This window comes from Podarcis liolepis, assembly GCF_965112155.1.
Source record: "Podarcis liolepis genome assembly, chromosome: 13".
NCBI classification, from domain to species: Eukaryota; Metazoa; Chordata; class Lepidosauria; order Squamata; family Lacertidae; genus Podarcis; species Podarcis liolepis.
In genome coordinates, this window is record NC_139573.1 from 30,528,589 (window position 1) to 30,550,771 (window position 22,183).

The following is a 22,183-nucleotide window of genomic DNA, read 5'->3' on the forward strand; positions in this document are numbered from 1 at the left end:
TCATGTTTTAAATGTACCTTTTGTGGTTTTAACTGCTTTGAATTTTCTTATATGCAAATTGCCAAGATGCAGTGGTTTAGAAGGCAATTAATAACTCAGTGACGACGATGATGATCAATAATAATAGTAAGAGAAGAGAAGTTCCAAGGGCAGCACTTGATTCCTCTTGAAGGGAGAGATAACCAGAGGCTTATGGTGTGTCTGTTAATATTTTGAGTTTATTTATAAATGTACAAGTTGAACACAGGTGGAGGCACAGCTTAACCCTCTTACAAGCAGCAAATGCTACCGTCCCACATCAGACTGCTAGAGAGGCAGCCCTCAAAATAGTACTTTCCTGAGTTCAAAGATCTCTCTCTGCCTTCTTCTGAGTCCCAATCACTTACTGCGGTTTCTCTCCCCAACATGGACCTTCCATAACTTGAGGGAATAGGGAAGGCATGCTGCATCACCCAATCTCTCCTGGGTTTCTCCTATTTAGAACATATCCGTGTCTCAAGAGGCCATCTTCTAACATTTGGCTCCTGATGAGAGACCATTTCCTGAACATCACGAGCTATTAACATTCCTCTGACAAGTCTGAGACACTGGACAGGTATTGCGTTAAGGCAAACCCCCAGGGATAGCTGTGTTCACAGCAATCTGCTAGAAAACACATGATAATATTCAGTAAGAGTAGATTAAATGGGCCCCTGAGCAGCTGCAGACTGTGTTTACCTCACCACCGAGAAATGACAGAGAGTCCCACAGACAAAGCTAGGGAGGGGCCCGTTGACCAAGTCCTGTGTGAGAAGGCAGTGGGCTTCACACAGGTACCTGGCCACTGTGAGAACAGTAATGCTGGACTAGATAGATAGGCCTTTGGCCTGATCCAACACAACTTTTCTTACATTCATTTAGGCCAGGGTTTCCCAAACTTGCGACTACAGCTGTTTTTGGACTACAACTCCCATCATCCCTAGCTAGCAGGACCAGTGGTCAGGGGGTGATGGGTATTGTAGTGACAAAAACCAGGTGGAAACCCACATTTGGGAAACCCTGATTTAGGCTCACTCTTCTAGTTCATAGGCAGAGTTTTGTCCCCGCCATCAGCTCACTTCCTTGAGATCCGTGAGCAACTTTTCTGCAGTCCACATCTCTTTACTCTATACAACAGTCTGAATTATGTGAGTTGATCTGTGGAGGAGGGGGGCGGTACATTGGGCCCTTCAGGCAACTTGGAAACCTACCCACCAAGTGAGATTCAAAGGTTCCAAGTGTCAATCTCTCATGCTGGCCAATGGAAAAGGCTGCTGTTGTGACACCAAGTTGACTGGCGATCAATGGGGCCTTTCAGGGGTAGAAAGTGGTGGTGGTGTCAGTTTCCGTGGCAATGGAGCACCTTGTGTTATCCCGGTATGTTGACCACTGCCAGAGCTGCGCTTGGCTGATGCAGCCCAGGTTCTTGAGGAGCCGGAGCAGGTCATTGCGGAACTTGACACCTATGAAGGCGTACAGGAAGGGGTTGAGGCAGCAGCGGAAGCACGCCAGGCCGTACGTCACGTCATTGGCCACATCCATGCGCTTGATGACTTCGCATTTGCCATTGGTGTGGTTGAAGGCCGAGATGGTCTCAGCTAGCACAACGCCATTGTAGGGCAGCTGGAAGAGGACAAAGACTACCATCACGGCGATGAGGACCTTGATCGCCCGGTTCTTCTCGAAGCTACGGGCTTGGAACAAAGTCCTGATGATGACACAGTAGCAGAACGTCATCACTAGGAGAGGCATCAGGAAGCCAAAGAGCATCTGGCAAATCCTGATGCCGGTGCTGAAGGCCAGCAAGTTGTATGCTAGGATGCTGCAGCGTGGCTTCTGTTGGTCAGACTCATAGATGCCCCTGTGGACCAGCTCAGGGATGGCGAGGACGAAAGCTAGGATCCAAATGGAGAGGCAGGTGACCTTGCTGGCGAAAACTCTCTGGGACCGAAGGCGGTGGGCTGAGGGGGCCTGGACAATGGCGAAATACCTGTCGATGCTGATGGAGAGCAGCAGCAACATTCCGCTAAAGAAGCTCATCTGGCAGATGCAATGGATGGCTTTGCAACCAAACTCCTTAAAGACCCAATACTTTGCTGCGCTGAAGGCCCAGAAGGGGAGAGTCAGCAGGAAAAGGATGTCCGCTACGGCGAGGTTGAGGAGGTAGATATCTGTCATCGTCTTGAGCCTCTTGAAGTAGATGTACGTCACCATGACCAGGCAGTTGCCTGCCAGCCCCACAAAACACACAAGGGAGTATACAACGGGTAAGAAAACTGCACGGAATCGCCGGATCTCATCCTTCTTGCAGATGTCTGCATACACATCGTAGTCAATCGTGAAGTTGTTATTGTAGTCGTATTCAGCTGTCACAGTCTGGCTCATGCAGAGCTAGGAGGCAGATAAAAGAATCAGTTACAACTTATATACTGGAGGGGATAACATCTCTGCAGCATTTGCCAAGTGATTCCCCCCCCCCAAAAAAAAAAACAACAACAACCAGGAAGCAATCTTCAGATCAGGGGGCACATTCATTGAGGAATTATATCTAGGTATAATTGTTTGATTCGCAGTTTAACTATCATGGCTTCTCAAAAGGATCTAATGGTCTTAGTAGATCACAAGTAGACCAATTGTGTGATGCAGCAGCAACAAAAATACTAATAATATAAAATTAAGGAATGTTGAATGATGTTGGATTGAAATTAAGTGGTTTCAAGCTGTAAATATGATAAAATGGTTTTCTTTTTGTAAGCAAGAATTTAAAGTCACAACAATCTAAGATGTTGGAGAGAAAATAAGGTGTTTCTTTTTTCTTTTTTTAAGCTGTAATGCTTTGAGATAAGGATTTGCTGTATAAATAATTTGAACTGGCTATACAAGAAGGGGAGGTATGAGGAGTTCGGGGAAATAAGTTATGAGAAAATAAGTTGTGAAACTTATGTGTTTTTAATGTTTTTTATGTTTGCTTTTTTCTTTTTGTTTTGTAAAAAATTGGAAACTCTAATAAATATTAAAAAACAAACAAAAACAAAAATACTAATAATATTCTAGGCTGCATCAACAGAAGTATAGTGTCCCGGTCAAGGGAAGTAATAGTACCACTCTATTCTGCCTTGGTCAGACTGCACTTGCAGTACTGTGTCCAGTTCTAGGTGCCACAATTTAAGAAGCTGGAACGTGTGCTTTTGAGGGTGACCAACATGACCAAGGAACTGGAAACCAAGCCTTATGAGGAACGGTTGAAGGAGCTGGGTATGTTTAGCCTGGAAAAGAGGAGACTGGGAGGAGATATGATAGCCATCTCCAAATATCTAAAGGGCTGTCACATGGGGGATAGAGCAAGGTTGTTTTCTCCTGCTCTGGAGGGTAGGATTTGAACCAATGGCTTCAAGTTACAAGAAAGGAGATTTCGACTAAGCACCAGAAAGAACTTTCTGACAGTAAGACCTGTTCGACAGTGGAACAGTTTCCCTCAGGAGGTTGCAGACTCTCCTTCCTGGGAAGTTTTTCAGCAGAGGTTGGATGGCCATCTGTCATGGATGCTTTAGTTGAGATTCCTGCATTGTTGGGGGGTTGGACTAGATGTCCTTCAGGGTACCCTCCAACTCTACAATTCTATGATCCTATGCAGGTGTCCTGGAGGTCATTGCCAGATGAGGGTGCTCTCAGAGCTATCTAGCCACACACAGAGACTACAGTTCCAAGGATTTCCTGGGATGAGTGGATGCCCACTTTTAAGCCTCTAGGTTCCACATTAGATGAGCAGATATTCACACAATTAGTAACTGCATTAAAGGCTGTTTAGAAAGCAAATAGGTATGGGGATGGGGGACCATGAGCTCAGGGGTTCTCCAGATTGGGGAGGGAGGTGCCACAGAGATGGGAGGGTTCATGCCCCAATGCCATCATAGTTAGCCATTCACAGCCAAGAGTTTGATTAATCCTCTTTGTAAAGCCACCCAAGTTGGAAAGGTTCAAATGTGCACCAAAGGAAGCTTTTCTTTCAATGCAAGTCGCCAGTGTGCTACTTAATAGTTTGATTACATTCCCTGTGCCAAGTTACAGGGAACCAGGCAGAGGGCCTTCTTGGTAGTGGCGCCCGCCCTGTGGAACACCCTCCCACCAGATGTCAAAGAGAAAAATAACTACCAAACTTTTAGAAGACATCTAAAGGCAGCCCTGTTCAGGGAAGCTTTTAATATTGGAAGCCGCCCAGAGTGGCTGGGGGGACCCAGCCAGATGGGCCGGGTATAAATAATAAATTATGATCATGATTATGATTATTAATAAGTGAGATGAACTGAAACTGAAGTGAGGACAGCCGTTGCCCTGCTGACTATCTGCGATGTAGATAAAAACCCTACAATACGGGACTGAGATTGGAGCAAATAAGAGCTACTGTCTCTGTTGCTCATCCCTGCAGCCCCAAGTGAAGAGAGTATTAGAGAAGAGGGTAAATAGTGTGGTCTCAAGAAGAACACTCTGCAGGGGCACTGGGGGTGTGTGCGTGTGTGTGTTGGGACAACAGAAGTGGGTTCTGTGTTTTGGGGGCAGGCTTATAAGACATCTGTTTGGCTTCCTGTGCACACTTCCTTTCAAATTTCAGCACTTGGCCCCAATCCAGATTTGGTTTGAAGGGCAAAAGGGTTAAAACGCCCCTACTCCCCATCAGATTCTCAGTATGAGCCCCACCATAGTGGCTGATTATTTAACAAATCTGCCGCGTAAGGACTGAATAATGTCACACCCTGTTTGACCTTCAGGTCTCTTTCTCTCTGACACTGTAGCACAGTGGTTCTCCATCAGCTAAGTACTGCAGACCCCCTGTTTTGCAAAAGCCAAGCCACATGGACCCCCTATTTTCAAAAACTTTGATATCTCTCTAGTAGATGGTGCCACAGATCCCCTGGGTGGGTTACGTCGACTCCCTGGAGTCTGTGAACCACCAGTTGGGAACCACTTCTGTAGAACCATTTTTTCTCCCACCCACCAAGACAGGATGACTTCTACATAAAGGGAATTTTCAGTGTGCGTCATTTGAAAGCATTTTTATTTTGCAGAAAATGCTTGCCACCTGGCAGGCATATGCTTAGAGACACTAAGCTTTCCAGGAATTGTATAGCCAAGCAAAAATTACATTGCCAGAAAAAGAGGAAACGTATTGCCTAGAAATGCGCTGTTGACACAGACGTGCACACAAAATGCACAGGCTAATTTATATTTATAGATGCAAATGCAGAAATAACTAGTGGTACCTCAGGTTACATACACTTCAGGTTACAGATGCTTCAGGATGCAGACTCCGCTAACCCAGAAATAGTACCTCGGGTTAAGAACTTTGCTTCAGGATGAGAACAAAAATCGTGCTCCGGCAGCCTGGCAGCAGCAGGAGACCCCATTAGCTAAAGTGGTGCTTCAGGATAAGAACAGTTTCAGGTTAAGAACGGACCTCTGGAACGAATTGAGCACTTAACCCGAGGTACCACTGTATTGCCATGTTCATATAGATGTGCTGAATATCTCTCCATAGAGCAATTCACTCTGACGTAGCTATCTGCACCGTGCCAGCTCAGTTTGCTGCCCTGGTGCTCCCATGTGATGGGCAATGCTGGGGCCCCCTGCTGCGCTCGCCTTTTAAAGTTTTTATTTTACCTTTAAATTGGACTAGGACTGGGCACCCTCTCCAATAAAATCGTAGAGTTGGAAGGGACCCTGAGGGTCATCTAGTCCAACCCCCTGCAATTCAGGAATCTTAGCTAAAGCAACTCTGCTTTAAAAACCTCCAATGAATGAATGGGCAAGAGTATTGTTGGCCCAGAAATGGAAGCAAGAAGAAATACCGACAAAAGAAGAATGGCAGACGAAATTAATGGACTACGCAGAATTGGACAAAATGACAGGAAGGATTCGAAACTGTGGGACCAGAGATTCACAGAAGATTGGAAGAAATATACGAATTATTTGAAGAGCAACTGTAATAAAAAAATTACGCTAGTAGGACTACAAGAAGTTTTGTAAGGAGGAATATATGAAATATTGCAAAGAAGAGAAAGAAGAGAGATATTAGTTATGATATTTTCATGTAATAGTGAAAGTAAGAAATGTAAATTAAGTGGGAAGGATTGGAAAATTTTCAGATGTGATTGATGAAAGTCAAAAAAATTGAATAAGATATAAAAGTATGCTTAATAATTGTTGAAAATGATATGTTAAAAAACTAATAAAAATATTTAAAACAAAACAAAACAAAAAAACCTCCAATGAATGAGAGTCCACCACCTCCTGAGGAAGACTGTTCCATGGTCGAATAGAGAATTGTCCTCAGTAAAAAGAGGCACATGGGGATCACTAAAATGAGTTTATGGCAGGGTTATCGACTTCTGGGGGGGGGGGCAACTGATGCAAATCAACAACAACTCTATCTTTAGGGAATGTGTGCCATTTTCAGATGGAACAACAATTCATGACAGTGGTTAAAGTTTTGAAAATTGCCACATTTGGGCCTGTGAGATACCAAGGAGGAAATTCTGATTAGGACATGTGAGCGTTGCCTTATGAAGGGTCACGTGCGACTGGTTCATTCCTTTTTGAGGATGTCGTCATAGGCAGAAGAGGTTCTCTTTTTCAAACTTGGAGTTTCTGACCCCACATAAGGACAATGTGATGTGCAGTACTTACACCAAAGTTTCCCAACGAAATAAAATAAAATAAAAATGAAGGATGCTTCCTTAGCTACTGGCACAGTTAACTGAGATAGAGCAGAATCCTATAGCTGCCTACTTTTGAATTCAACAGGACCTGCTCCCAGGCAGTAGCTGGGCCACGGTTGTGTCTTAGGAACTGAGCTAGAAACCATGTAATTCCTGGTTCAGATCTTATCCCTATCATGAGCTCAGCAGGTGTGGGTGTTAAATGAGCCACTCTTTCTCAGTTCTTTATCTGCAGTATACAGATAATAACATTGATCTCCTGCCAAGAGCTGTTGTGTAGAGATTACAGTATTGATAATGTGGGTGAAACACCTTAAAACACTCAGAAAATGCTACATACACTAAACATCATTACACAAAATGTTCCGGGGATGGTGGTGGAAATATTTCAAAAACAAAGGTGTGTCTGCACCAGCTGTTTCACTCACAATAAAAAGCTAACGGCAAAGGTAGTGCATGGAATTCCCCTTTCAGAGGTTGATGGACTCCAGCTCCCATCATCCTTGCTGGTTGGGGCTGATGGGAGTTGGAGTCCAACCCCATCTGGAGGGCACCCCTTCCAATATTCCTGGTTTATGTGATCTATACCTGGTCTTGGACAGCAGTCCAGATTAGGGTCCCGTTGCTGGGTTTTGCCCTGGGAAAGTACCTGTTTCATGGAACGAATATTTTTTCAAGTACATTTCTCATGGTGCTGAACCGACACCACCAGGGACATGATCCTGCTGGTGAAGTTCAGAATGAGAAGATTGTGCGGGACTAAATCTAACGGAGAAGAGGCATCAGAACCGCCATTGCAAGTGATATGGTCTGGAGTGCCTATCTGTGAATATATTTACGGGTGGGAAAGTATACACTCACTCACTCACTCACTCACTCACTCACTCACTCATTTATTTATTTATTTATTTATTTATTTATTTATTTATTTATATTTTGCATCTTAAAAAGCAGAGACATCACCTTGCCAATAAAGGTCTGTATAGTTAAAGCTATAGTTTTCCCAGTAGTGTATGTATGGAAGTGAGAGCTGGACCATAAAGAAGGCTGATTGCCAAAGAATTGATGTTTTTGAATTATGGTGCTGGAGGAGACTCTTGAGAGTCCCATGGACTGCAAGAAGATCCAACCTCTCCATTCTGAAGGAAATCAGCCCTGAATGCTCACTGGAAGGACAGATCCTGAAGCTGAGACTCCAATACTTTGGCCACCTCATGAGAAGAGAAGACTCCCTGGAAAAGACCCTGATGTTGGGAAAGATGGAGGGCACAAGGAGAAGGGGACGGCAGAGGACGAGATGGTTGGACAGTGTTCTCGAAGCTACCAGCATGAGTTTGACCAAACTGTGGGAGGCAGTGGAAGACAGGAGTGCCTGGCGTGCTCTGGTCCATGGGGTCATGAAGAGTCGGACACGACTAAACGACTAAACAACAACAACAACATTTTGCCTTTTCTCCAAGAAGCTCAAGGTAGCATACATGGGCTGACACCCTGGGCAACCAGGGTTCAAATCCCCACTCAGCCCATGAAGCTCACTTGAGCAACCCAGTCAGATGGGTGGGGTACAAAAAAGGAAAGTATTGTCATTGTCATTATCATCTTGGGACAGTTGCTATCTCTTAGTCTGCCTCACAGGGTTGCTGTGAGGATGAAGTGGCATGGGGAGAGATGCATGTACTCCACCTTGAGCTCGCTGGAGGAAAAGTGAGATAGAAATGCAAGAATAAATTAAGAAAGCAAGCTGAGAATGCTTGGGGAATTCAAGTTCTGCAAATTGAACTGCCCTGATTCTCACTTCCTAAACCTAGGTGTGGATTAGGGCTTCATTATCCTTTGGATTTTGCATTGCTTGGGATTTTTGTGAAGCAATTCGTGGCATTAAGGGGGGGGGAAGCAACTCCCCAAAAGCATGTGTATTTCTGACTAAAATACCTCAAGAAAGGTGTACCGCGAGATAAAATATGTATCAGCTAGGTACTTTGTCATAAAGCAGTATTTCAATACAAATTTTAGCGCAGATTTATGCGGGGAAATGCTGGGAAAGACTTAGGAACGAACATATGCAAAATTGACATGAACCCAAACCAAAAATCTATCCATCCCTTGGCGCACCAATCTTTGGCAGCAGAGAAGTAACCATAAGGAAGGTCATTATGAGTTCTGTCATCGTGCTAAACCATAATTAGCACAAGCCATGGTCTGTTCATGCACTTCTGTCAGAGCTGCTTAAAGATCCTAGCTCACAGAGGATCACGCTAGCCAGCGATCATTAAGTAAAAGTCTTTATTGAGTTACAGTTTCCATTCTCACGCTGCTGCGTGCAACTCTACATCTAGTGGCTAGATCGGCGAAGCTCCGTCTGAGTCTCCGCCCCTTGTGCACCAACTTAATATCCTAGCCCGGCTCCACCTTTTCCGCCTGACTGTCCTCCTCTGGGTCCCTCTACCCCCCGGGGTCTCTTCCTTCCTGGATTCTTCTGACGCCGACCCCCCGGATCCTCCTGTCTCCTTGCGCCGGGCTTTAGGACCTGGCTCTCTTTCAGGGCTGCCCACTGCGTCACTTTCCTGTGCATTTGAACTTGGCGCGCGCGCCCAACTTTCCACTTTCCGTTTGACCGTTTCCTCGCTCCCCGATGGAGGTGTGGCCACTCCTGACTCATGCCCTCCCTCCTGTGGTGAGCTGCCAGCACTTGCCCCCTGGCTCCCTTCCTCTTCCCTGCTCTCTGGCGGTGACGCTGGTCCCGATTTCCAACTGCTCTCCTCTGAGTCCCCTCTGGCTCTATCTTCCTGGGATGCCCCCCTAGACTCCCCCCTTGCCCTGGCCACTGGTGCTCCTTTCTGTGAATCTTCTGATTCACTGGAAAGACTCAGAGATCTCGGGTCGTCGTCATCACTCATCTTTTCTTCTGCCTCCTCCCCTTCGCTCTCTGTTTCCTCCCTTGCCCTTGCCTCTGCTCCTGAACCCCTGACATCCATCCCCCCCTCGAAGCCCCCCATTCCCCCCTCCCCTCCTTCTGGTGCGGGAGCTGGGTTCTGCTGTGTCAAAGGGACGAACGTCAGATATCGTTCGCGTCCCGTGGCGGGCCTCCATCTGAAGTCTCCCGGGTCTTCCTCCCTGCTCTCGTCGACGACGGTCACCTCCGCTTCCATCTCTGTGCCGCCGTGCTCGAAACCAGGGTCGTCCCCGAAAACGTCCATGTCCGTCTCTCCCTCACTTCCTCCTGGCGGCGTCGCTCGTCCTGGACCTTCCAGCCACTTCCTGCGCCACTGCTCCTCTGGTCTATCGTCCCACCAATACGAGGGTTCTGAGGCAGATCCCGAGGGTGACCCCTCCGGGGAACAGGCGTCTCGTGTCGGGTCCTCGTCCGAGTCGAACCCCCGGAACGTGCTGGCCGAAAGCGTGGGCGTGAAAAGCCAGTCGTCGAAAAAGTCTGCTGGCATTGGTCTATGTGGGAAGAGGGCATGAAACTCGTCTTTGAGCAGAGGTTCGTCCAAGGCGTAGCCCGGTACCCAGCTGTTCGCACTGGCCGGGGTGCCCTCCTTGGCGAGAAAGTATTCTACCCCCTCTTCCCCCCATCTGGAGTCCAAAATCTCCGTGACTTCGTTGATGCGCTCCTCCTGTGCCACTCCCGCGTGCCCGGTTCTGTCTCTGAACGGACTCGGTGCCGTTCCGGGTTCCTGAAACCTGTGCGGTGCCTTGTAGGGAGTGAGCACCGATCTGTGGAACACTGGATGCATCCTGGAACCCTCCGGAAGCGCCAGCCTGAAAGCTACCGGGTTGACCCGCTCTTCGACTTGGTAGGGCCCCAGTTGCTTATGCCCTAGTTTCTTCTTGGCCAACGACCTGGCCGGCACTGCGTGGGCTGCTAACCAGACCCAGTCTCCCACGTGGATCTCTTCGCCAACCCTCCTGTGTTTGTCCGCTTGTACCTTGTATGCGTGTTTGGCCAGCTCCAGGTGGCGCCGCAGCTGATCGTGGACTTCCTGCAACTCCGACGCGAACGCATCTGCCGTCTGCGGCTCCCCCTCCCCCAGTCTTTCCAGTCCCGGGAAGGTTCTGGGGTGCCTCCCATTGTTGGCGAAGAACGGCGTGACCCCCGTGGACACGTGCTTCGTGTTGTTGTAGGCGAACTCGGCGAGCGGCAGGTAATCCACCCACGTCGCAGGCTGTTGATTCGCATAGCATCTCAGGTACTGCTGCATGATGGCATTGGCCCGCTCCGCTTGCCCGTTGGTCTGCGGGTGTCTCGCCGACGCCAGGTTGATCTTGACGTTCAGGAAGCCCATCAGCTTCTGCCAGAAATTCGAGATGAACTGCCGCCCCCGGTCGGACAGAATAGACCGTGGCAGACCGTGAACCTTGAACACGTGGTCTATGAACAGTTTGGCGGTTTGCTCCGCCGTGGCCACCTTAGCACACGGAATGAAATGTGCCATCTTGGAAAACAAATCCACCACCACCAGCACTGCCGTCTTGCCCCTCGAGCTGGGCAGATCCGTGACAAAGTCCAGGGCCACCCTCTCCCATGGTTCGACCGGAGTTTGCAGCGGTTCCAACAGTCCGGCCGGCGGTCTGTGCACTGGCTTGGCCCTCTGGCAGGTGTCACACCTCGCCACGTAGTCCGCGACCTCCCCTCTCATTCCGGGCCACCAGAAATCCCTGGCTACTAATTCCACCGTCTTCTCCTTGCCAAAGTGCCTGGCAGTGGGCGCGTCGTGCAGCTGCTGCAGCACCTTGGCGCGAAGTTCGTCTCCCGGCACGTAGATGGCCCCTTTACGGATGAGCAATCCATCTCTCAGCTGGAAACCGTCGGTCGCTGCCTTGCCCCTTTGCACCTCTGCCATCTTTGCTTGCGCGAAGGAGTCATCCTGCAACGCTCGTCGCACCGCCTCCAGGTCCACGGTTGCCACGGCGCACGCCCACACTGTTGGTGCGAAGATGTGCATGGCGGCCGCTGGCGTTGCGTCCTCCAGATACTGTGGCTTACGGGAGAGAGCGTCCGCCATGATGTTGGTGTCCCCCGGGACATACTCTATTCGGAAGTCGAAGTTCGCAAAGAACTCAGCCCAACGTATTTGCCTCTGGTTCAGGAACTGTGCTGTGCGCCAGTGCTCCAGATTCTTGTGGTCCGTGCAAACCTGCACCGTGTGCTTGGCTCCGATCAGGAAGTGCCTCCACGCTTTGAACGCTGCATGAATGGCCAGCAACTCCCTGTCCCAGATGGTGTAGTTCTGCTCGGACTTGCTGAGCTTCCTGGAGTAAAACGCTCCCGGCCGCCAAACCCCCTGCGGGTCTTTCTGCAGCAGGACTGCCCCCACGGCTCTGTCCGAGGCGTCTGTCTCCACCCTCATCGGCCTGCTGGGGTCGACATGCAGCAGCTGCTCTTCCGACGCGAAGAGACGTTTGAGTGCCTGAAAGGACTGCTCCGCCTGCTCTGTCCAGATGAACTTCTTTTTCTTGGAGCTAAGCGTGTCCGTGATGGCCGCTGTCTGCATAGCGAAGCCCTTGATAAACTTGCGATAGAAGTTCGCAAAGCCGACAAACCGTTGGACCTCCTTCCGGTTGCGTGGGCTTTTCCAATCCAACACCGCTCGAACCTTGGCGCTGTCCATGGCGAGCCCCTTGTCAGACAACTTGTAGCCCAGAAAATCCACCTCAGTCACGTCGAATTGGCACTTCTCCAGCTTGGCGTAGAGCCTATGCTGCCTTAGCCTGCTCAGCACTTCCTTGACGTGTCTGTCATGCTCCTGCTGCGATTCCGAAAAGATCAGGATGTCATCTAAGAAACAGACACACGTCTTGTAGAGAAGTCCCGCCAACACGTGATGCATGAAAGCTTGAAAAACGTGAGAGCCATTTTGCAATCCAAAAGGCATAACTCTATATTCGTAGGTGCCCAGTGGCGTGAACATGGCTGTCTTCCACTCATCTCCTTCCCGCATGCGAATGAGGTTGTACGCCCCTCGCAGGTCTAACTTGGTGAACACGCTGCCCTTCCGCACCTTTGCTAGGAGGTCGTCGATTCGGGGCATGGGGAAGTCCGATGGCTTGGTCACACTGTTTAAGATGCGATAGTCCACTACAAGTCTTTTTTGGGGCGTGTCCCGCTTCTTAACAAAGAATACAGGACTGCCCCCCGCTGCCTTGGACTCCCGGATGAAACCGCGCTCCAAATTATGATCTATGAACTCTTTGAGTTCTTGCAGTTCGTCCTCTGACATGGAATACAGCTTCCCTTTAGGCAGCGCCGCCCCCGGCAGCAGGTCAATCTTGCAGTCATATGGTCTGTGAGGGGGTAGCCTGTCTGCCTCCTTCTCGCAGAAAACTTCCAAAAATTCTGCGTACTTGTGGGGAATCGCTTGCAGCGTGCCTAGCAGCAGCTGTGACTCCTCTTCCTCTCCTTCCTGCCGGGGCACGATGCAGTTTTCAGCACAAAAGGAAGAGCCGAAAGTCAGTTGCCTCTGGTACCAAGCCAGCGTTGGGCTGTGCTTGTCCAGCCAACTCAAGCCCAATACAATGGGCGTGTCCGATAGTTGAGTGACGTTGAAGCTGATGATTTCTCTGTGATTCCCAAGTCGCATCACCATTGGTGGCGTCTGCTTCACCACTTGCCCCCCGAGCAGCTCCCTGCCATCCACCGTGACAACCTGCAGGGGCAGCGTGGCAGGCAGCAACTGTATAGCGTGCCGGTCGACAAAGTCCTGCCCTATAAAGTCCGCATTGCTTCCTGAGTCAATGGTGATTGGCACGTCCATGGTGATTCCATTGGGCAGCTGGAGCGATGCGGTGAGCCTCACTACTGGTTTGGGCGGGAGGGGGTTCACGGGCTGTAAAATCTCTGGGGACTGCGTCACTAACACGTCTGGCTGGGCCCCAGCGCCTCTTCCTCCAGCCAGACTGCGTCGTTTCCCTGCTGTGGTTCTCCGTGCTGCGTTGCTGCAGTCACCATTGCTGAGGCTGCAGTGTGCTTGTGGAGCCTCCGGGGACACTCTTTCGCCATATGCCCTGGATCCTCGCAGATGTAACACTTCCTGTTCCCTCTAGGAGGCTTCGCTTTCACTGTTGCCGGTGCTAGGGCTCTGGCTGCTGACTGAGCCCTTGCACTTCCAACCTCCATAGGTTCCGCCCCTCCCCCTGGCGGAGGCGTGGATTGCGCACGCGCTGCTTCTCTGGGAAGGAAGGAGGAGCCCCTGGCTGGTTCGCGCCCTCCACGCCCTTCGTCCCTGCTCCATGGACGTTCTTCCATCCGCACCCCCACCGCCAGCGCCCTTTGAACGATCTCCTGCGTGGTCCGGGGTCTCTCCCCCCTCGCGATTTCATCTTTAATTGAGCTGTGCAACCCCTCCCAAAAGAGGTCTCTTACAGGGGCCGAATCTCTGTCCCATTCCAGGGCACTGACCAAAGCGAAAAAGCGGGCATGGTACTGCCTTACGCTGGCCCTCCCTTGCCTTAGTCCATGCACCTCCTTCCGGGCAAGATCCACGTCAATGCTTGATAAAAAACACCCATCCATCGCTTTAATAAAGGCATCCGCATTTTGGAGCGCCGGATCCTTATCTCTCCACAAATTGCGCAGCCATGCTTTAGCATCCCCATGCAAATGGGACATGATGAATCCCACTTTCTCTTGCTCATCTCTAAAGTCTTTATTCAGCAGTTGCAGTGCGCACAGTACGTCCGCTCTAAAGTTGGGATACTGTTGCAGGTTCCCATCGAAGTGAGAGACCAGACCGCCTGTTCGTCTCGCCAACCCAATTCCCTCCTGTCTGGGTGTCAGTTGGCCTTGCTTTGTAAGCACGTCTAACCTGACCTGGAGATCCCTGCAGGCGGCAGCTGCCTCCTCCTCTCTCTTCCTGGATGCGAGAGCCTCGGCATTCAGTTGTGACACTGCTTCTCTGAGTTCCGCTATCTGCTGCTCAGCCGTCATGTCGGCTGCCGTTCGTGAGCTCGCTAGTAGGCACCTGCTTCTCTCCTCTCCTCGAGGCTGTAGATGCCCACAATTATGAGACGGAGCTTACTGTCAGAGCTGCTTAAAGATCCTAGCTCACAGAGGATCACGCTAGCCAGCGATCATTAAGTAAAAGTCTTTATTGAGTTACAGTTTCCATTCTCACGCTGCTGCGTGCAACTCTACATCTAGTGGCTAGATCGGCGAAGCTCCGTCTGAGTCTCCGCCCCTTGTGCACCAACTTAATATCCTAGCCCGGCTCCACCTTTTCCGCCTGACTGTCCTCCTCTGGGTCCCTCTACCCCCCGGGGTCTCTTCCTTCCTGGATTCTTCTGACGCCGACCCCCCGGATCCTCCTGTCTCCTTGCGCCGGGCTTTAGGACCTGGCTCTCTTTCAGGGCTGCCCACTGCGTCACTTTCCTGTGCATTTGAACTTGGCGCGCGCGCCCAACTTTCCACTTTCCGTTTGACCGTTTCCTCGCTCCCCGATGGAGGTGTGGCCACTCCTGACTCATGCCCTCCCTCCTGTGGTGAGCTGCCAGCACTTGCCCCCTGGCTCCCTTCCTCTTCCCTGCTCTCTGGCGGTGACGCTGGTCCCGATTTCCAACTGCTCTCCTCTGAGTCCCCTCTGGCTCTATCTTCCTGGGGTGCCCCCCTAGACTCCCCCCTTGCCCTGGCCACTGGTGCTCCTTTCTGTGAATCTTCTGATTCACTGGAAAGACTCGGAGATCTCGGGTCGTCGTCATCACTCATCTTTTCTTCTGCCTCCTCCCCTTTGCTCTCTGTTTCCTCCCTTGCCCTTGCCTCTGCTCCTGAACCCCTGACAACTTCAAACCATGGTTTCTGATTCAGGATAGCTGGTCTCTCACAAACTATGGTCTATCAGCTCAGACATTGCACCAAACCATAGCTAAGTGTCCATCATCCCTTTGGTTAACTTTGGCATGATGTCTGCACTCTTAAGATAACAGGTTTTAAAAGCCTGTTTTGTGGTCAAAAGCTCTCCCACCACTCAGAAAAGGGTGATTCCAAATCCCTCTGCCACTTGTGGGTGACCACAGCATGTGATCTGTGATTCATGTCTTTACAGTCCCTTGCTATGTCATATGGGAAGCTGGTGTGTGTTTCCCCTCACATTTGCACTGGAAATTCCAGACAATGAAAACAACACATTGGGGTTGCCCATTTTCAAAAGTGGAAGAGGCATGATATTCCAGGACTAAGTCTGAGCAGTGCTGGACTTACGTATAAGCTAAACAAGCTATAGTTTAGGGCCCCACTCTCTTGAGGGCCCCCAAAAAATATAAAGGAAAAAAACACACCTGAATGTACATTTCCAAAATATAAGATAAAAAACAAATAAAATAAAACCTACATACAGTAAGTAATGGGCCCTGCCTGCCAGCCTGCTCCCTAAAATATCACTGGTTTGCTCCTTTCTATACATAGGGTGCCTACATTCTGCATGGACTGGTTGCATGGCAACATGTGCAAATGGCTTTAGATACAGCGGTACCTCGGGTTAAGAACTTAATTCGTTCTGGAGGTCCATTCTTAACCTGAAACTGTTCTTAACCTGAAGCACCACTTTAGCTAATGGGGCCTCCCGCTGCCGCCACGCAATTTCTGTTCTCATCCTGAGGTAAAGTTCTTAACCCGAGGTACTATTTCTGGGTTAGTGGAGTCTGTAACCCGAGGTACCACTGTACCTATTAGGTCCATAAATTACCATGTAGCATATATTGAACACAAAAAACAGTGACAATTTGTTGTTGACAAAGGACAGCTGGGCATCTAAAGGGCCCCATTACCTTCAGTAGCTTAGGGCCTCATCAAACCTAAATCTGGCCCTGAGTCTGAGACATGGTTTGGTTTAGGGTAGGGGTAGGGAGGATGGAGATGGAGAAGGAGAAGGGTCAGTGGGAAGGGGGGGTTGGAGAAAGGGACAGGAACTGCTGGGGACTTTGCTGGTGTGTTTTGTTGCAAGAATAGCAAGGAGAGGCAGAGCAAAAGAGAGGGGAATGGAATCTGTAGTGAGTGAGTGAGTGAGGGAGAAGGGGCATGTACTGCACACATGGCAGGTGCGAGGAGTGGCAGAGGAGCAGAGAGAAAGAACCGCAGCGGGTTGGGAGGCGAACCGGCCACACAAAGTTTAAAAGGGAAAACACACCGAGCTCTGAGGCCTGCAAGAAAACTTTGCGGTGGGCTTGTGAGCGAGGGCTCCTACCACATCCTGTGGGTGGACCTGCAGAAGGAGCATCGCCCAAAGAAAAAAGGAAGGAGAGGCAGCCCACCACCAAACACCTCCACCCTCTCCCTTGAATGTGTGTGTGTGTGAGAGAGAGAGAGTGAGAGCTTGTATGAAAGTGAGAAAGATGAGAGAATGAGGGAAAGAGGAGCTCCAGAGTCAACCTCAGTTCACAACTTAGCAACACGCCTTTCTTCAGAGGTGGGAATAAAATGCACCTTGAGATGGTTGCTCAGGAGGGATGGGAAAAGCTGTCCCTTTTCCGTTTCCCATTTTTCCAATCTAAACTTCAGTTATCTACATTTCCACAATCTTAATAATAAAAATAATAATAATGTATTTATTTATACCCCGCCCATCTGGCTGAGTTGCCCCAACCACTCTAGGCAGCTTCCAACACATATAAATAATAATAATAATAAAATGTCAAACATTAATAGTAACAATCTGATCTGATATTTAAAAAATCACAATAACTTTTAAAATAAGCAACTTATATCCTATAAAGCGATATTCAATATTCCATTGGAATTCAATAGTAAACAGTAAAATTTAACATCAGCAAATCGTAATTAAACAGTTTACACTTATCAGTTACAATAAAGAATTACTAATCTATAACCAATAAAAATAGTCCTCATGAAAATTCAACAGCGTTTTAGCTCAGATTTCTCCTACTGAGCAAATTCTTGGGTATGCGGTTTTGCTAATTTTTGCAATGCCCCCTAAAATCATTCATCTCTGTAGGTTATGTTTTAGTAATGTATGCACCCACCTGCACACTTGACTTGAGTATATGCATTTTTGTACGCATTGCTTGGCTGGAGAACGGTTTGGCAAGATTCTGAGAAGTGTGGATTTCAAAGGATGGCTGTGCATGCGTCTCTGCAGAGCATGCGGTCCAGCTAGGCTCGCCTTTAAATGCAAGCCGAATCAAATTTCTATTGCCCAGTGGCCATTTGTCAAGCATCCTGAACCTTTAATCCTTCCCATTGCCCAACTTCTTCCCTTTACTGACATGGGAAGGTGGAGCAAGGGAACATGCAACAGACTCTGTATCAAATGACTTCACCCCACCCCACAGCAGCAGTGCTCAAGGGACACCGGCCGTTTGGGTCAGCTCCTTACCTGGAAAAGGAGAGGCAAGTTCAAAACGACGACCGCTCTCAGCTTTTTATCTAGAGGAGGGAAACACAATGCACACAGTGACACAGAAAACGGCTGGGACGACACAGAAGAGGGCATGGAGAGAAGGCAGCCCTGCAAATTTAAGTGACGGCTGAAATATCGTGGTCTTTCAGCAAAGTTGTTCATGCCCACTCTGAAATGCTTATAGAAAAGGCTGCAACGAGGACAGATCATGGATTAGCTGTGATAAACAGGGCTGTGATTTGGGATTTGTTTTCGTAGCAGGTGGTTTCTAAGGTTCAAAAGTGGTTTCACTGGATGGCTGTTTCGAAGGGGGAGTTGTAGAGGATGGCCGCACCACCACTCCTGGCAAATTATATTGCTGGCAGGTGTCTCCCCATCATAGCTGCTGCTTCCCCCAACCCCTGCTCCCCCTCAGCCTCAAGGATGGCAGTTGCAAGGCCAGAGTTGGCCCTAGGGTAGCTGTTGCTGACACCTATCCTATGGTCGCCAAAGCTTGTGACCATAAGACCGGAGGTTTGCAAGTCCAAAACTGTGCTTTGCATTGTGCCCAGAAAACTACAAAAAGCTGTTCCGAAAGCAGCTTTCCAAGCAAGCATGAGCTCTGAATCATCTTATCTAAAGCAGTTTGCCCAGTTCATTCCTTAATTTCCCCCCTTGTGATTTATATTATATTAGTATTATTTACAACAGAAAACAGAACTGACATCATTCAAACTCAACATTGCTGGGGGAAAATACGTATATGTTTATTTTTCCTATCAAAGTGGCATCTCATTCAGAAGTATGTGCCATTGAGCATGCACAGAAAGCCTCACTTATCACTGAGTGCGTAGGTCTTTAGAGATTAGGGGCTTCCTGTTCAGAAAAGATAGTCTGAGCCTCTATACCCCCTGGCTTTAGAAATAACACACTTCTTTGAGAGCGGGGTGGAGTTTATCTCTTTTAACAGAAGAGATTTTTAACATGAATAAATCAAAATACCACATTGTGGTCCTTTCCTGTGTCTTGTAATTTGAAATTTGGGCTTCTCCTAACAGCTGTCCTGGGAGCCAAAGCAAGACAGCAAATAACACAGTCTGTTCACTGAAACACACACCTTCCAAGGAAAGAGAGATGACAGGGCTTTTAAACCTGACCCCCCCCTCCACTTGGAAGCCCTTGCCCCCATTCCCAGATGGGCGTCTGAGCACAAGGCTGCCATCGTTTAATGGCAAGCGAATTCTACTCTGCACATGCCCAGAAACACACTGCCATTGTGCTTGTTTCCAAGTAGCCTTGGAGCTAGAAACAGGTTCAGAGGCTTGCTTCTGACTCAATTTGAACCCTGAAGTTGAGGTTGAGAGAGAGAAAGAGGACTTACCTCTGTCCATGGCCTTTTGCTAACTTGCCACGAAACCAGACAATGACAGCTAGTGAAAGGGAGCTTAGAATGATGCTGTGCGAAGAGCAATTTATAGGAACTTCCTTTCTTTTCTTTTTTTTCTTTTTGGCTCAGCCCTCATACTCTTGCAAGGACAGAGCACATGATGCGTTGTGCTCAGAGGCTGAGATTTTACTTGCTGTTCCTTCTCCTGCCTGGAGCACAGCCTCAGTGAGGGGGCCCTTGATAGCCTCAGGTGTTTCCTGCTGCCCTGAGAGAATGCAGATGGCCCAAGTGATAAGGGGATCTTTGCCCTTTTCGAGAAGAAGAACCTACAGAATGAATTGTTGCAAGTTAGTGAAAAATGGCTTTCTCTGTGGTCTCCAAGGAACAGGTGTCACATATATTTATATTCTTACGAGCCCCCGCTTTTCACCCAGGAAGGCCCACAAAGCGCGCAAGGACCACCAGAGGAGGGGAAGCACCCCTTGCAATAAGTAACTTGCCTCTGTCCCCAAACAGAGTTTTCTTTCTTCTAGAAACCAAACATTGGACAAAAAGGCATGCTGCCCACATCTGTGATCCTCTATCTATTTTCTTGTTCCTGCCACAAAGTGATTTCCAGAAGAAGAATAAAGCAATAAAATAAAAAAAATAAAAAAATGAGATTAAAGACAAACCCAGGGCACATGAAAACACCATCCTGCTCCATCTAGGTCAGGTTAGTGCCTCGTAAGGATGAGCAAATCTGTTCGAGCTTTACTGAGATCTGTTGTGTGTGTTTAGTCGTTTAGTTGTGTCTGACTCTTCATGACCCCATGGACCAGAGCACGCCAGGCACTCCTGTCTTCCACTGCCTCCCACAGTTTGGTCAAACTCATGTTCGTAGCATCGAGAACACCGTCCAACCATCTTGTCCTCTGTCGTCCCCTTCTCCTTGTGCCCTCCATCTTTCCCAACATCAGAGTCTTTTCCAGGGAGTCTTCTTTTCTCATGAGGTGGCCAAAGTACTGAAGCCTCAGCTTCACGATCTGTCCTTCCAGTGAGCACTCAAGGCTGATTTCCTTCAGAATGGAGAGGTTTGATCTTCTTGCAGTCCATGGGACTCTCAAGAGTCTCCTCCAGCACCATAATTCAAAAGCATCAATTCTTTGGCGATCAGCCTTCTTTATGGTCCAGCTCTCACTTCCACACATCACTACTGGGGAAACCATAGCTTTAACGATATGGACCTTTGTTGGCAAGGTGATGTCTCTGCTTTTTAAGCTGTTAGGAGACTCCTATTCCCTTCCCAGAATTACAATTCCCAGCATTCCCTCTGATTGTTAAGCCACTTTAGAAATTGTAGTTTGGTGCCTCCCCACAACTCTCAGCATCCCTTAACAAACTACAGCTTCCAGGATTCTTTGGGGGAAGCCGTATGTTTAACCAACATAGTTAAAGCAGAAGAAGAATAAGAAGCAAGGCCAGTACAAGAAAAGCAACTCAGGTAACATATCAAAGGCTTCGGGAACTGAAAATGTTTTTGCCTGGATTAAAAAAGGTCTCAAGTAGGGATTTATTGTGGCATTGTATGCATTGTGCCTTGCAGTTATTTTTTAAAATCATAGTTTAATAATTATTGTAATTGTTGAGAGTGAATTTCTGTTTAATTATCATTTGCTGATCTTTTGAGAGTTAATTTTATTCCTGTTATAAGGTCTCAAATATAGAATAAATGTTCATAAATGTACAAGGCAAACACATACCTAAGTATATGTCAGAGACGTGGCTGAATCGAAAGCCTGGGAAGTGTCTGACTCTGGAGATGAAGGAATGCCAGTACAGAGGGAGCCAGAGTCTGACTCTGGAGACGAGGGATTGCAGCCACAGACAGAGCAGGAGTGGGTTAGTTCATCAAGAGTTCCCAGACTCAGATAGAGCAGCAGACTTGGAAAGATCACAGGCAGAGGGGGGGAGGAGATAGACGGCATTGAGGGGGTTGCTATGCAACCAGGAGGGAGGCAGTATTTAGAGGGCTCTTCGTTTGAAAGCGGGGGAGGGGGGAACCCACCCACTTTCTCCCCAAAGCAGAAGAGTTGAAAGGGTTAAAAGAGAGGAAGGACTGGACTTTGGCACCCTTCATGCTGCAAAAAGGGCAGAGACTCAGAGTGACCAACTCATAGATAAGAGTGGCAGGCCCAAAACCGCTCTCTGGATGTTAATTGTAAATAAACGTACCATTAAACTGCCAGAGACTCATTAATTCTTATCGGAGCTTTCTTGCCTGCCTGAGATCATTACAGTACATACACCACGTGTCTGAAATAGCACAGGAGAGCAATCCTGAAGCCATTTTGACTCTCCCAAATTGACCTCAAATATTTCTCTGCAAGGAGGAAGGAAACGGGAAAAACTTTCCAATTGTATTTGGACTGTAGGGACGTACATTTCCCTGCAAAAACAGTCTGGCAAGTATCTGTTAAGCTGAGCAAACTATCAATATGTGTAAGAGATTCATGAACTAAAGTATTTACCATCTCAAAGGAATGGCCAGGCTGCCCAGAAAATGCAATCAAGTAAGGCATTATCAGGTATCCTGGCAGACAGGAGAGAAGCAACACTCTGGAGACCTTCTGTGATGTTTTGAGCAGGGGCGTAGGAAAGGGGGGTGGAGGGGCTGGGCTGCCCCAGGTGCCATCATGGAAGGGGGGTGACAAATTATCAAGGAACAATTACTGCCCTATTAGGGCGGTTCATTAAAA

General features: G+C 48.5%; 1 protein-coding gene across 2 annotated transcripts; it reads right to left on the bottom strand.

Annotated features, from left to right (window-relative positions):
• Nucleotides 1–198: 198 nt before the first annotated feature.
• Nucleotides 199–19,604, bottom strand: CCR7 (C-C motif chemokine receptor 7). 2 transcript variants are annotated; one of them, XM_083470051.1, is made up of 3 exons: nucleotides 19,440–19,604; nucleotides 18,056–18,105; nucleotides 199–2,409 (listed from the first exon to the last, which is right to left on the bottom strand). In XM_083470051.1, the coding sequence occupies exons 1-3, from the start codon at nucleotides 19,447–19,449 to the stop codon at nucleotides 1,333–1,335; spliced, it is 1,137 nt and encodes a 378-aa protein (XP_083326177.1). In that variant the 5' UTR covers nucleotides 19,450–19,604; the 3' UTR covers nucleotides 199–1,332. The 2 variants fall into 2 exon arrangements, with proteins under 2 accessions (XP_083326177.1, XP_083326176.1); XM_083470050.1 differs by lacking the exon at nucleotides 19,440–19,604 and having other exon boundaries at nucleotides 18,056–18,419.
• Between the last annotated feature and the right edge of the window lie 2,579 nt (nucleotides 19,605–22,183).